Source organism: Cajanus cajan, chromosome 11 (assembly GCF_000230855.2).
Source record: "Cajanus cajan strain Asha chromosome 11, NIPB_CcT2T_4, whole genome shotgun sequence".
In the NCBI taxonomy this organism is placed as follows: Eukaryota; Viridiplantae; Streptophyta; class Magnoliopsida; order Fabales; family Fabaceae; genus Cajanus; species Cajanus cajan.
In genome coordinates this window covers 39,685,055-39,701,659 of record NC_138527.1, presented here as the reverse complement: position 1 = coordinate 39,701,659, position 16,605 = coordinate 39,685,055, and the positions used below count along the sequence as shown (strand labels likewise).

Here is a 16,605-nt window from a genome sequence, read left to right as displayed (position 1 = left end):
AATGGTTTCATGGGGGCAAGAACATTGCGAACAGGCGCCGGACTCAGAGAGCCTCTTGTCAGCCCGTACCTGGTTCGTTGGAAGGGCTGAATGCAGACACTGCCACAGGAAGAACTTAACCTTCTCTGGAATCATTAGCTTCCAGACCCTCTTCCAAACTATATCCCCCTCTGTTGACAAACCCGGGGTCAGAAAACGATATCCAGAGGCCGCTGTGTAACAACCCGAGTTATCACCCCTCCAACCAAAGTGGTCCACTCCCAAAGAGGAATTGACGACCCGCAACCGTTGGACTGAACTAGTCAGCTCTGCCGGAAGAGCAGTATACAAATTATCAAAATTCCAAACTCCACTAACCCAGCAGTCAGCGACCGTTTTGTTGATGTCCGCAACATGAACGTACGGGACTCTCCCGCACCAAAGCCCAGTACCTGACCAATCCGTGTACCAAAGGGAGGAGGCACCCGACCCTAGCTTTATTATCTCCTTTAAAATTATATATTCTCGTTACACAATAAATTTAATTATTTATTGTTACTCAGATTTCTAAACATAAGTTAATATTATTATTTAAGTCACATTTTTTTTAGTTGATATTATTATTTAAGTTATATTTTTTTAAAAAATTAATCTAATATTGACAAATTACACTTTCAATATTTGAATTTTTTTTTTCAAATACTATCGTAATAACATTATATACATTGAGGTGTGTTTAAAAACCATTTTATCCCTCCATTTTCCACTTTTCAATGCAAATTGTACCTATTCTTTCTCTCACATTTGATTGCCGTTTCATATGAAATCAACGCAACTTTAAATAATATTAATATAATATTTAATGTTATTAATACAATATTTTTAAATATATAAAAAATTATCTTAATAATATTATTTATTGCACTTACTAATATAATATACTATTTTAAAATAAAAATATGTTTTCTTTCTTAGATAGTCTTAATTGATGTATTTATTAAATATTATATATAATTAATTATGCTAATATTAAATATCCTATTTATTAATATTAATATATTTATTAAATTTAGCAAATATAATTACTATTTATTAATATATTACTTTTAATATTAACTAGTATATTATAAATTATTAATTTACAATAAATTTTATATAATAAAAAATTTATTTTTATTAATTTTATATTTTAAAGTGTATTTTATTTATGTTTTTTAAAGTATTGTTATGTGCATTTTATAATAATAGAAAAAGTTTATTATGTAACATTTGTGCCAAAAGTTGTTGGTGTTAAATTATTTTAATTATAATCAGATTAGTAATAAATAATAATTAAGATATTATTTAATTATAATTAATTGTCAATTATAATTAATATGAAATTTTAGTATACAAGTTTTATGATGAAAATGGCAGTTGGATTATTTACTATGGGTAACTTGTTGAGAGGTTTTTATCTGCTATTAGGTAATTATATATTGACTATCTTATTAAATTAATATAAACTTTGACTTAATTTCTTAGAAAGCAAGTAGAAAATTCTCAATTCAATATCATTTTTCTTCTAAAGTGACTCTAATGGACTCATGTCAATAATATGATATTTTCAATTATATATGTATATAATAATAATAATAAGATATGATTAAAAATTTTGAAAAATTACAAAAAATTGGTAGAAATTGACATAAGAGAACTTTAGATAGAGGGAGAAATAACAATTTACTTAAGATAGATGGAGTTTAAATATACTAAGTACATCTTTTAAAATTATTTCAAAAATTAAAGGAATATGACTCAATGATATAACATATATATTGCATTAAATTATTGAGTATAACGGTATAATATTCAAACACATTGTTTAAAGTTTTCTCAACAATTAAAGGAGTATGACTGTATAATGTCTAACATATATTATATTTAATTATTAAAATGTGTAATTAATTTTAAATTATAAATTATAAAATTAATATATATATATATATATATATATATATATATATTGAAAATTATTAAACTTTAAATAGTGAAAAAAATTATTTGTATTAACTATCGTAAACTCTTCTTCTTTTATATATATTAGTGGAGTCGAGACACATTAAAATAAAATAAAAGGATTGAGATTAAATAATAAAATTGGTGGTTAACAATTTGAAGATTTGAGTTGTTATGGGTGTTTAATGATTTTAGTGATAATAATAAAAGTAACTTCCAATATTAATTTTTTATTATTCAAAGATTTAAAGGTAAAATCATCTAAAAATATGAAGACCAAAAACAGTTACAAACTAATGTATCCCTTGTACAAATAGATATAGATAAAGACAAAGCTTTATGTATATTATAGATATATTATTAAACTACTCTCTCCATCCCATAATGACTATATTTTAAGGTTTTTATTTTTTTACACACAGATTAAGAACAATAATTTTAATACATTTTTACTAAAATAATATCTCTCTCTCAATAAGAGCATTATTTTTAATAATGATGGTTGAATAATTAATGAAGGTACAATTAAAAACAATTAATATTATATAAAAAGTGAGAACATAATTAATTTTGAAATAATTTTTAAGTGCTAAAATTGTAGTTAATTTGGAACGAAATAATAATATACATAAAATACACAAAAAATTAATATAATATTTAATGCTTTTAATATAATATTTTTATAAATATGTTAATAAAAAATTTGTTTCCATCTATAATATTATCTGCATTTATTAAATATAATATAATATTCTCAGTAATAAAAAAATAGAGAAAAAAATATCTTCTTCATTTAGTAAATTATATCTAACTAATTTTGATAATACTATAAAATATTATAATTTTAGGGTTTACTAAATATAATATACATTTATTAAATATTTACTTTTTATATCAATCTTTATATATTCAAAACATATTATTAGAGTAAAATATTCAAAGACAGAAAATTAATATAGCATTTAATATTGTTAATAAAATACTTTATAAACATGAATAAGAATATTTGGATACATTGTTATAACTTTTTTTAAAAAATAAAGTGATTTTACTATATATTAATCTAAAAGATTGATTATAAAAAAAGTAAATGAAATATTTTAATAATAAAAATGTAAAATTGAAGTAATTAAATAAAAATTAAAAAATAATTGAGTAATAATTATATTAGATGTGATCAAACTAAATTCTTGAACCATTATTTAATTTCACTGGACATAGATAGTAGGTAATAGGACCAATTAGCTGTAATATTTTAATATGGAGGTGGTTTTGCATGTATCAAATCTTAGCAACCTGTATTTTTTAATTAAGTTATTTATTGTTTAAATTTTAGCAGCATGAAATAAAATATATTGAAAGAAAGAATATATTCTGATTTACGATGTTCGAAAGAGATTCATCATTATTTTTGATGTATGTAAGGATATTTAAAAAAATCAATTTAACGTGGGCGAGCTTATAGGATAGAGCCACCTGTACAACAATTAAGGTTGGAAAGACTAAATTCTGTATCATGCGAACCCAACGAATGGCCACTGAGTTCACTCACAGAGTGCCACTTGGCTTTGGCTTTTCCATCATTGGTGGCACAAAAAAGACAAAAACCAAACATTGTGTTCTTTCTCCAAAACCACCACCTTTGGGTTGTGAGTGCTTCCTTCCCTCCTTTTTATATTCATGCACATGCCTTCAACCCATCATCTAATCTTCCATTTATTCAATTGCCTTCTCTCGTTGACTTCGTCTTCACACCACAATGGCTTCTACCTTGTCTTACATCTCTTTCAATCCCTCAATGCCAGTTTTCTCAGGCACCCATTTCTCAGTTCCCATGTGCAAAGACCTTTCACTGGAAAATGTTTCACCTTTTGCCAGTTACGGAACCAGAAGAACCAAGTTTAGGAAGAAACTGGCGCTGGTCAAGGCTACGGTGGCAGAGGCAGCACCTGCTGCATGGAAAATTGTGGCTGAAAATGGTACCCCTCAGAAAAAGAAGCTTAGAGTGCTTGTGGCTGGTGGAGGGATTGGTGGGTTGGTTTTTGCTTTGGCTGCAAAGAGGAAAGGGTTTGAGGTGGTGGTGTTTGAGAGGGACTTGAGTGCTATAAGAGGGGAGGGGCAGTACAGGGGTCCAATTCAGATACAAAGCAATGCTTTGGCTGCTTTGGAAGCCATAGATTTGGAGGTTGCTGATGAAGTTATGAGAGTCGGTTGTATCACGGGTGATAGGATCAATGGCCTTGTGGATGGGATTTCTGGCTCTTGGTAAATTTTAATTTCGAACTTGTACCATATCTTTGATTTAAGTTTTTAGCTGTCCTTCTTAGTGTTTTTTCGTTTGTTTTGATATATGGGAATTGAAGCTGGTATCAAAGAGTTTACAACACTTGCATACTGTTCAATCAACTGAGCTACTTAGTATATGATTCATGGATTTGAGTACCACTAGACCATAAAAAAAGCAAATTATTTAGATTCAAACTTTCAATTTACTACTGTGTTGTGTGTTCTTCCAAACTATAGTGTAGCTATTTTAGCTACTTTAGGGACAGTGATATATTAGATTTGGCATCTCGTTTGATATCTGTTTGCCAATATTGAGTTGTGTGATATTGCCCTCTTGTTTGGTGAAAAAAAATGAGTAGAACAAAAAACTTTGAAATTTAGCTGCAGCAAATAAATGGTTGGCAAATTAAGAGGTACTGATGCAATGTAAAGTCTGATGCTTGACTATCTGGCTTATTCAGAGGTGCCAATGCAACGCAAATTGTCGTAATTATGCCAGTGAAGTAGTAAAAAACTTTTACTAACAGCATGTTTGCCAGTGAGATTGATCAAAATCTTTGGAGTCTTTATACATGATACTCTAGCACTACAAACCATTGGATATGTCTGGGTTAACATGAACTTTCTGTTTCATTTGCCACAAATTTCACGAGAAAAATTTGTTCAGCACTGTTTGAGATAATTCAGGATTTGGTGTAGTTGTGACAACCTATGAGAAGTGCAGGGCAGTTTGTAAGCTCCATGCAAGAACTAAAGTAATTGCTGCAAAAAATTTTAAAAGATACAGAAACTCACCCGATGAGTACATCCCTTATTTATAACATTGTAATATCATTAAGCGTGTAACAATAGGATAAAGTGGGTTCCAGAATATATATATATGCACAGGGTTGTACTTTTACTGTAAACTAGTATTTCTTTCTGAAACAAGAAACTTGCTTCCTTAATATTTTATATAAATTGAAGTTATTTTTTTTATGGTTTACTTTATGAAATTTTAACATGTACTATTCCTACCATGAATTGATATATAGTTTGGTATTAGGTACATCAAGTTTGATACATTCACTCCTGCAGCAGAGCGTGGGCTTCCAGTCACTAGAGTTATTAGTCGAATGGCTTTACAAGAAATCCTTGCTCGTGCAGTTGGGGAAGACGTCATTATGAATGGCAGTAATGTTGTTAATTTTGTTGATCATGGAAACAAGGTAATTAAAGAGAGCTTTTAAGTTGAAGATACTCATCATATTGCTATCATAGGTATTTTTTGGAGCTTTGCTTTCTTTCTTCAAGAAAATGCAATGGCAGACACTAATGTGAGTAAATATTGTTTGGTTTGTCATTTGTATCATCCCACATTTCATAATTGCAGGTAACAGTGGAGCTGGAGAATGGTCAGAAATACGAAGGAGATCTCTTGGTTGGAGCAGATGGGATCTGGTCCAAGGTCTTATTAAATTATCTTTGACTCCAAGCTTTTTTTTTTTTTTTTTGCAAACCATTTTCCCCTTGATGAAATGAATGTTTTCTTAATGAGTACGGTGGAGTGCATCACTGGAATTTCAAAGTTGCTTATGCTAGAATTAGTATCCTTCTAGAAAAAAGTTGTTTATATTATGTTTGATGTGTGTGTGCATGTGAATTTGTTTTTCAGCTTTGTTCTTCCAATTAGAACCCCAGAAGTGCTGAGCTCTTTATGTCATTCTGTTAGTAGAGAGTCTTTATGGTCATAAATCACATACCACTTATTAACATAATCTTAAATGGTTTTATTCTGTGAATAGGTGAGGAATAAGTTATTTGGTCAAACAGAAGCTACTTACTCTGGCTATACTTGTTACACTGGTATTGCAGATTTTGTGCCTGCTGACATTGAGTCTGTTGGGTAAGTTGGCTGTGATTCATGCCTTGTATGCCTACTTATACATATTTACTGGTCTTTTCTTTTGTTAGTCTTTTGTTAGCATGTTGAGAAGCTTACTTGAATTTCCCTGCTGGAAGGTACCGAGTATTCTTAGGACATAAACAATACTTTGTATCTTCAGATGTTGGTGCCGGAAAGATGCAATGGTATGCATTTCACAAAGAACCTGCTGGTGGTGCTGATATCCCCAATCGTAAGTGATCTTATGGTGTTTAAGATTTGACATTTGTCAGAGCACAGCCTTTGCAAATGTTAAATCTTGGTACTCCATTTATAAATTAGACATAATATTTGAATTTTTTTTGTCCAATAACTGATGCCGACTTTTAATGTATAGAAGATAAGGGAATTGATTAACAAGTTCCATATGTGGAAAGAAATTTCAACTATTGTGATACTAGCAAATCAATTAATAGGATTGACATTTGGGGCAAAGATAATTTGTGCGCAGATGATCACTGATTATCAACTGCACAAAGATAGTGAAGAATGTATGCTGTTATATGTTAAAAAGGGAAATGAAGGAAGAAAAAGCTGCTCATGAAATCATTGAGTCTAGAAAAGCATGCAGAAAAAAATAATTATATGTTAAGATTATCTAATGATTAAGATGCTCCTAAATGCCACTCAAGCACATTCTACTCTGGACTCTGTTTCTTATTTAGTTTTTGAATTTTGCTATTAGTATTATTATTATCTCTTCTCTTTTTATATATAAAAGAATGATTTGTAAGTTCCAACTGTAAAACTTGGGTATGAAAGATAACTAAAGCACACTATTAACTCATCAATTGAGTACTTGTTACAAGAGAAATAACAGAAACACCAGAATAATAACAGCTATAATTCAAAATAATAGCAACTGGATGAGGTATTTGTTGCGATCTAAACTCCTAAATAATAGAAACAAATAGAGACAAACTTATCCAAAAGCTAGCTTTAATATCATGTGGGTGAACAATGACATTAGGTATATGATGTTTGCGAGATTGAACATTGGTAGGTGGTCCAACATCAAGACTAGATGGGCTTTAATGTCATATTAGGAAGGGATCGGTTCTACTCACTCCCAAAAGCTAGCTCTCTAGTGTGTGAAGTTTCATAAGTATTATATGCATAATCTAGCAAATGTGCGACATCTTAGCAGTGCTTGATTTATAGCAGCTGCCACCGAAATATATTTCTCTTTAGCAGTAGAGTGCGCCACTACACTTCTCTGAATTCCAAGACAATGTACCTGAATTCAAAAGCATATAAACATCCAAAGATATAAGGGCTTTTCAGCAAGTACACCTTTTCTTCACTACCTTCCACAACATATCCTTCTGGTTTCTAATTAAAGATTTCCTACTCTAATGTACCATTTAAGAATGTGTGGACTTTACATCAAGTTGATAGATCCTCCATCCTTACTAAGCTGCTTAAGTTATCAACACTGTAGCAGTATCTACTATCTAGTCATATTGTTAGAGTAGATGTTTGTGAAAAATCAACTCCATACTTAAACACAGGCATAGCCCATGGCCTCCAACCTTCCTCTAAGCTTGTTGATAGAGCAATTAGAATTTAATTTGGTTCTGAACTCCCACTTCAGTCCAGCTTTATGACTTGCCCTATCCACCTAATCCTATGTATGGTTATCCTCAATCATACTCAGTTTTTAATTGGTTGCTTCTCTCTATCAATCTAACTTAAAATTTTTACCACTTCCTCGAATCATGCTACCACAAGTATGGAAACACTACATCTTTCATAAAATCCAAAAACAATAGAGTGCTGCTCGTACTCATCATCAATGTTATCTTCCTCAATACCTTGTGCTGAGAAGATTTCCTCACTGCTTGTTAGATTAACCTTTGCCATCTTCCAATTCCATGTGGCTCTCTCTATAAATTCAGTGTCTCTACTAATGATCACCTTCTTAGTCAAAGGCTGCTAGAGTTTATTCCTCACTGAAGATGAGTAATAGGCAAAGAGTGGTTGTATTGTGCTATCTCTGGTCAAAATGATAGTTTCTTCTTGTTAATATGACCGAACACTTAACGTGACATTTTAGAGACAGATCCAAACAGATAAACCACCAGTTTTACCAGTTTCTCCGATTTTGACTGATTTGCCCAGTTCTTAACTAGTTTTTCTAGCATCCAGTTCCTCAGTTATATTGGAATGGTCACCAAACTAGTTCGCAGTTTTTCAGTTGAACTGGGTCTGGTTCGTATGGTCCCATTTTTAAGATTAGGACTAGCTCTTTCATCCCAAACTGAGTTGTTGCTAGCTTCTCCTCAGCCCATTTTTCAACTTCATCATTACCGACCTATGTCAATCTCAGAATTACCTATAATATAATAATCATACCATCCACATAGATAATAAGGACTAAAAGGAATTGGAGCTTGTCATCATGAATAAACTTTATGAAAAAGAAACTGAATGGGACATGATCACCTTGACTCAGTCTATACCCTGAGAATATCATAGCTTGGGTGAGGTGAACCTTCCAAACAATGCCTTTTTTAACATGCACACCTTATTCTTGGAGAACATCTAGTGAAGCTTTTGGTGGTATTTCTGATTGTGGGAATTGGGGAAGAACATTCAGTGGACTGATATCATACTTCACGTGCACCTAACTAGGTGAACTCACCATCAATGCATTCAATATTGTCAATTTATTGTGATTGAGTGAAGCCATTGGTGTAGGTCTCACTTCCACCGGATGTTCTTCCCCAATTCCGACACAGTACAAGTATCACCAAAAGTGTTGGGATACCTACAAGTCTCACATTAATAAAATAAGAGAAGAAATAACAGATGACCAAAAGTAAAATTATGAGGGTTTAGGTTCAAAGTGGACAATATCTCATCATTGTGGAGTTTAGGGCTTAGACTCAAAGTGGACACTTATAAAATATCCCCTCAGACAAATATTATAAAATAACCCTCTCAGTGGTATCAGAGCTACAAGGTTGGATTCAGTAACAACCCTCATAACTCATAACTAATAATGTGATATATAAAGACAGATTTCGCTGCATGAAAGGTTAGGTCTCTTCTTTGAGGAGAGGATTGTTGGGATACAAAGAAGTCTCACATCAATAAAATAAGAGAAAAAATAACAATTTATAAAATACAAGCATACTCCAATGGTCGAGTTTGGGTGATGACCAAAAAGTAAAATTGTGAGGGCTTACGCCCAAAGCGGACAATATCTCATCACTGTAGAGTTGTGTGTGAAATAATCTTATAAAAATAATACTTATAAAATATCTCTTCAGATAAATATCATAAAATAACCCATCAAAAAGCTTCACTAGATATTTTCCAACAAATTTAAGTAGGTAATGGTACCTATACCTCTCGAATGCCACAGAGCAGAAGCAGAAAAACAAAAAATAAATCAGGCAAACCATGTGATTGCCAAATGCAACCATTAAAAATAGCAGGTGAACTGACTATTATCCGTGTGCTCAGCATACAAGCTCTAATCCCTTTTTATGGGCTAAACTTATTAAAGGAAATAAGAAAATCAAACATATTAAGGGAAATAGAGAAAGTAGGAAAGAAAAAATATATCCTAATAACAGTACAAATATTTTTAAATACAATAATTGTGGCACCGGAAATATAGAAATTGATGACTGTGAAAAGAAAAATAAAAAAGACGTATATCTTGATTTTTTCTTGATTGCCTATGAAAAATTATAACTTATCTAACTTTTGGATTCTTTTAACTTTTGAATTCTTTCTACATGACAGGAAAAAAGGAAAGGCTACTTAAGATATTTGAGGGTTGGTGTGATAACGTGATTGATTTGCTACTTGCCACAGATGAAGAGGCGATTCTTCGACGAGACATATATGATAGGATGCCATCATTTACATGGGGAAAGGGCCGTGTCACCTTGCTTGGTGATTCCATCCATGCCATGCAGCCAAATATGGGCCAAGGAGGATGCATGGCTATTGAGGTATATTTAATATATAATATATTCTTAGATATCTATTCTAAAACTATCATTTAATAAATGCTTGACAACTTACCTTGCACCATACCCAACAACTTAATGTACCAAAAAAAACAACTTACACTTGCCCTAACAACTTCATGAGACATATATAAGCATTTATATTCCTTTTATCCTTCCTTTTTTTTTTTTGTGTCTATTCTTCCCCTCAGTGAAATATGAATTTATCTTCTTCAGTTAACTTCAGCAATTTCATTCATATTCAGACCTAATTAATATTGTTGTCCAAGTTTTGTGGGCTTAGGTGAGACGTGAATGTACCTTTAGTCTTCATATAACTCCACTAACGGACATGCAGAACTAGCCCAAAAAAATGCATAAAATGAAAGTACTCCTTACTTGTAGAGGCAATGGACATCAACAAAGTCAAACTATCTATGGAACACTCAAATGATGTGGTGAAGAGCCCTTCTAACTAGCTTCTTTTTTCATTACAGGACGGTTATCAACTTGCACTGGAGTTGGACAATGCATGGCAACGAAGCATAAATTCAGGCTCTTCAATTGACATTGATTCTTCCTTAAAGAGGTAACCAAGCATTCACCTCTCAAACATGCCAATGAATGCTGAATTTGAATCTAAAGTTGCCTACCAGAATTTTGGAACTCAGAGGGAGGCAAAGCACTAAGAAATGTTCACATCAAATAATATGAAAATGGTTTACTTACTCATATGGCCTCTATACACGTTTTAGTTCCTATACATACACTTTTTAATTTCTTTTAGTCACAACAATTTTGGATGGCAAAGACTAAAATGGATTAAAAAGTGTTTGCATAGGAACCAAAACAAGTAGTTTTTAGGTGTGGGGATTAAAATGTAAAGTTTATGCAAGTATAAGGATCAAATGAGTAATTAATCAATTTAAACCTATAGAAATAGTAAAGTTGTGGACTTGATATGAACAGAATGATGCTTGCATATCTCAACCAATAGTCCAGTAATAAATAGTACGTTATAAGCAAATTGGGTGATTTGATTATAAATATTTTTTTGCCGACTCAGTACCTGTATCTTTCTTCCTTTCCAATGTTGCTTTCAGCTATGAGAAAGAGAGGAGATTACGAGTTGCCATTATTCATGGAATGGCTAGAATGGCAGCTTCAATGGCTTCCACCTACAGGGCATATCTGGGTGTTGGTCTTGGGCCATTAGAGGTAGGAACTTAAGTTTAAAAATGAGATACTGAATAATAAAGCGAAGGTGACACTTCAAATTGATATCCTCTCCATAAATTCATTGTTGTTTCATTTGCAGTTTTTGACCAAGTTTCGGATACCACATCCTGGAAGAGTGGGAGGAAGGTTTTTTATTGACAAGTTGATGCCTTCAATGTTGAACTGGGTCTTAGGTGGCAATAGGTAATGATGAAAACCCACATTTCTTTGCTATATAAATTTCATCATGAATTACTGATGTTGGAATACCTGGACGTATTCTTACTCCATTCCTCTCACCCAGCATGCATGATGCATGCTAGTATTCAAGCCAAATGGGTTACTTCTATAAAAGGAGAGGCAGAAGAAACTAACACTAATGAAAATTGAAAAAAATATATTTTGCTACCTTTTCATGGTGCTGACAAGAAATAGAAATATTTTAAACAATTGAACCTTTGGAAAATATTGCAATTTTACTTCCATCATTTACATGATAAATGGTTCTACATTGCAGCTCCAAACTTGAAGGCAGACCAGTATGTTGCAGGCTCTCAGACAAAGTATGTTGCTCAAGTACAGTTACTTCTGTACTTTGTTACTAAGAATAAATGATAGCTGGTCTTTTATTGGTCATGTCTGTTAGATTTTGTTGTGATCTGGATAGTGGTGTTTGATTATTTATGAAGGCGAACAACCAGCTGCAGAGATGGTTTGAAGACGATGATGCTCTTGAGCGTGCCATTAATGGAGAGTATGTCTTTGGCCCAATAGGTTATTGCATTTCGTGTAAATCAATCTCATAACTGTTGTGTCCATCCTTCTCTGATTTATAGGTGGATTTTATCACCATGTGGAGATGAAGCAGGTCCTTCAAAACCTATATGTCTAACTCAAGATGAGATGAAACCCTGCATAATCGGGTAAGCCTTCAGTTGCCAGTTGGGAAATCATTTTGAATTTTTTTTATATTCAATTTAATGTAAATCTTGGGCACCTGTCAGATTTTGAGTGTATTTAACGTTGAGATATAAATAATGTCTAATATCATTAGAACAAAAGGATAAATATAAGTTTATAAGACACTCATACTTCATTGGTATGAAACTTTTTAGGTGATGACTGATGTCAAAGTAAATTCATAAAGGTTTAAGTCAAAACACAACAAAGTTCATACTTTATCACCAATCAGTGTGCACTGTTCAAAATCATCACAAATTGTTTTCCTTTAGAATAATACATAAAAAAGTCCTTGAAATTACCAAAGTATCGTTGTAGTATATGAAATTATCAAATGACGATTATTTTGTTCCTTGACATCACAAAATGACGGTCACTTTAGTTTCTAAAATCATTATCCCTCCATTACATAATGACTGCAATTTTAGTATTTGGAAAATGTTCAAAAATAAATGATGTTTTTACTTTTCAATGTAATTATAATTTTTTTTTAAGTTGTCTCTTCATAAATTATTCAACCATCACAATTAAAAGTAATATATTTATTAAGAGAAAAGATTATTTTAGTAAAATTGTATTGAAAAGTGATATATTTATTGTTGTGTTTAATATATGCATAAAAACCTTAAATTGCAGTCATTGTGGAATGGATGAAATATTTATAAGGAATAAAATAATCAATGTTTGACAATTTCACGGACTAATATAAGATGTATTTTAATTTCAGAGATTAAATTAGGGACTGATTTAGTGTATTATTCCTTTTCTGTCACTTTCAACCGATGTTATGACATGTTATTGTGTTTGCAGGAGCACCCAGCAAAAAGATCACCCTGGCAGTTCAATTATAATTCCTTTACCCAAGGTAACTCGATTTATCATGCGTTGAATTAAACATGGCTTCACACAGCATAACGGTCTTCAACATCACTCAACAAACTTCCTATTTTAAAGGTTTCTCAAGTGCATGCTCGAATTAACTATAAGGATGGCGCCTTCTTCTTGACTGATTTGCGGAGTCAATATGGCACTTGGATCACTGAGTAAGTAAAAGAAATGTCAGGCTAATATTTTATTCTAAGTTTAAATTCCTCTAAATGTAGATCAAGTTATTTCCCATCATATTTTCAGCAATGAAAGAAGGAGGTACAGGGTACCTTCAAATTACCCTGCTCGCATTCGTCCATCTGATGTGATTGAGTTTGGTTCTGATAAGGTAATATAATAGACTATCATCCCTATAGAAAAAGTAACACATCTGGAATTTGGTTTTTGTAAAGGCACTTTAATTCATAGAACGGTTTAGAAATAAGCCATAGTACGTGTAATTGGAGACAATAGTGTGTACCTAAGTGTAGGACTAGGAGGGTCGTTGTCCTTGTATATAGTTGTACCACGTGTGACTCATAATCACATTCATGTAGCAGGACCCTTAGACATGCGTAATGGTCAATGATCATTGTAGGTGTTGGGTCAGGTTCAGGCCCATGTTTTTGAGGCCTGGATTTAACCAAGTCTGGAGAGAGGCTCTAAAGGAGCCTATTGGGCCTTGATTCACATTCTGGGTCTGGAACATGATTTTTTCTTTGTCATAAGTTTATATATTAATCTGACTCAGTAGGGATAGGAGTCAATTTATGTGATTGCAAAAGCATATTTTAATCTAAATAACATAAAGCATCAGTCAGTTCAGTACCTGCAAAAGCAATGTCACTGATGCATTCTTAGCTTGTGCAGAAATGTTTTTGTTTGTTTTTCCTATTCCCAAGGTTCATTATCATTTGATAAGTGTTACTCTCACACACCTAGTATCACTCATGATTTTTTAGAATAAAACTGTTTCTTTCATTTAATTTTTAATCAGTGCACAAATTTCAGTAGTTAAATACTTCAACTAAAATAAATTTTTATTAAGTAACATCTCCCAGCTCTATATCCAACATATAAATGGTCACAGTCTTCCATCCTGACATATACCTTTTATGTATTATCTAAATGTACTTGCTTGAAAATATGTGCTTCAAATGGTGTATTTTTATGGTGTCTAAGTATCGAAGTTATTTGCAGGCCTCATATCGGGTTAAGGTGACAAGATCTGCTACAATAGAATCTAAAAAGGAAGGGACACATTTTTTTGGGAAAGTATGATTATGATTCTATTCAGTCACACTTTGTCTTGTAAGTTACAGAAAAGTTGTACAGCAAAAAAATGAGAGCCGTAGAGTCAACATCTGCCTTCTTCGAGTGCAGGGTATTATACAACAATGCCAATCATTTAGGATCATAACATTTTATACAAACTTCTGATTGTGATTTACAGAATACAATTGAACACTTACTGCTTATACATTCAAGAAAGGAAAATTGAATTTATGTCTCCAATCTCTTCTTTGTAACTTTACTTGTTTTGGACTGAGCCCCTTTTACTTGAAGGGCTTAGCCAAATTCATGACAGGTCTTTATATGGCTAGTTGATTGTACTTATAGCATGGATAGTGTTCATATGTTGCAATCTAAATTTGTTGGCAATGTTTTAGTTTCTTTCATCACGAATTGACATGAGCAAGCGTTGTACATGATTCCCACATCTATACTTGACATACAAAAGGCAGACACTAGCATTTTATCATGAATGAGATGTCACTGTTTCTAGGATATACTTCATTGGATAAGGAATGTCATGGTATGATGGTTTCGTTTCATTTCACACACATGCACTATTTCCTGTATGAGAATAGGTATATATAGCAAAGTTTGAATGACCGGGTAAGGCTATTATTTTTAAGAGACTGTTAAGGGCAATTATTCAGCAAACATGGTCCAAGTTGCCCGGGGCAGACCTTATATCAAGTAACAATATTCTCTTCATATAATTTTACATTCTGTGAACAAATAACGTTTTTATTGCTCTCCAATTTAATTAATGGTCAAAAGTTTTGTATTTATTTTATCTAGAGCATCCTCCATGAATCATGATGTTTTCGGTTCTGTAATAGACATTCTCTGCTGCCTTTGGCTCTGTAACCAAACAAATATTGGGCATGTCAGGTGTTGAGCCTGCCATCCGTACTCACCTCTTTAGGTCTTTCTAATCATATAGGATAGGTTCCAGAAACATTTGTCCCTATGTGTCATTTCACATTTCTCTTCTCCTAAAATGAATTGGAAAATATAAATTACATTGGAAAAAAATGCAATCAAGTATCAATTTCTTTTTTTTTTTTTTTTGCCTTACCATGAGTATCTTTTATAGTATGGGAAAAGTACTCCTTCTCAGTAATTAATATAGGTAGTTAAGTTGGAACAATTTTATGCCAGATGATCCATGTTTTATAGTAATTAAATATCACTTATGTTTAGTAGACCTGTATAATTTGTAACGTGTGGAATTGGTGGTAAGGAGGCCTTCTGTTCAACGTTTATAGAATGATGATAAATAACGTAAAATAAATGAAAATATTTATAATGCAGAAAAAAAGTAAAGAATTGAATAGGCCCTCGATGGTTACAAAACAAAAGTACACATTCATGTGTTGATGATTTAATAATGGTCTGAGATTGATTTTGTGTGTTTTCAGAGTATGATGACATTGACAAAGCAGAAACCCAAATGCAAAGTGAGAGGTAGAAGGTGGATTAGTGCATGGGCCTGGTCCTACAATTAATAATGCACTACTAGTCTAGAAGTTAGACATGGCATGGTAAAAACACTTGCCATATAGCAAAGGACAATGTTGGAAGATTCGACAAGGTTGCCTTAATGTCAACGAGGACCCTCGTCACACTGCAAAATTTTCACGTTGTCCCCTTTGCATGAACAAAATGGAAGTGAAGGATAAAAGTTGAAACTAGGAATGTGAGAGGGGATGAAGTGGTGGCCACTACCATCACCCTCTCTTCCAGACAAGATAACTTGGATTGAGGCTCACCACCACCACCGTCCACTGTCATCTCTCCATCACATCACTCCTTTTTACTCTTCAATTTCAAATATGCATTCATAAATAAGGCTAGGATTCAATGAGACTATGTGGAACCTACATAGGATCGCATGTGTGGGGGTTGTTCGAAGTGACTCAGACACATAAACGACGGAATAGCAAAGACCATACACATTAATCAAAATTGAAGGGACATGGGGCCACCTCAATAACAAATTAACAAGATTAATTCTAAATATTTTACAATATTTTCTTATTCTAAAATTATCTAGCAACTCTCTAAATCCAAAACACTCAACTACGTTATATACACATATATAGTTGTTATATATCA

At 32.5% G+C, this 16,605-nt stretch overlaps 1 protein-coding gene across 2 annotated transcripts; it reads left to right on the top strand.

The window, feature by feature from the left end:
- Nucleotides 1-3,592: 3,592 nt before the first annotated feature.
- Nucleotides 3,593-14,876, top strand: LOC109801086 (zeaxanthin epoxidase, chloroplastic). 2 transcript variants are annotated; one of them, XM_020362072.3, is made up of 16 exons: nt 3,594-4,242; nt 5,309-5,471; nt 5,636-5,710; nt 6,048-6,148; nt 6,265-6,380; nt 9,944-10,155; nt 10,650-10,741; nt 11,256-11,370; nt 11,471-11,574; nt 11,888-11,933; nt 12,060-12,124; nt 12,207-12,293; nt 13,141-13,195; nt 13,285-13,373; nt 13,462-13,546; nt 14,398-14,876. In XM_020362072.3, the coding sequence occupies exons 1-16, from the start codon at nt 3,737-3,739 to the stop codon at nt 14,476-14,478; spliced, it is 1,992 nt and encodes a 663-aa protein (XP_020217661.2). In that variant the 5' UTR covers nt 3,594-3,736; the 3' UTR covers nt 14,479-14,876. The 2 variants fall into 2 exon arrangements, with proteins under 2 accessions (XP_082922372.1, XP_020217661.2); XM_083066246.1 differs by lacking the exon at nt 13,462-13,546 and having other exon boundaries at nt 3,593-4,242.
- Nucleotides 14,877-16,605: the final 1,729 nt, after the last annotated feature.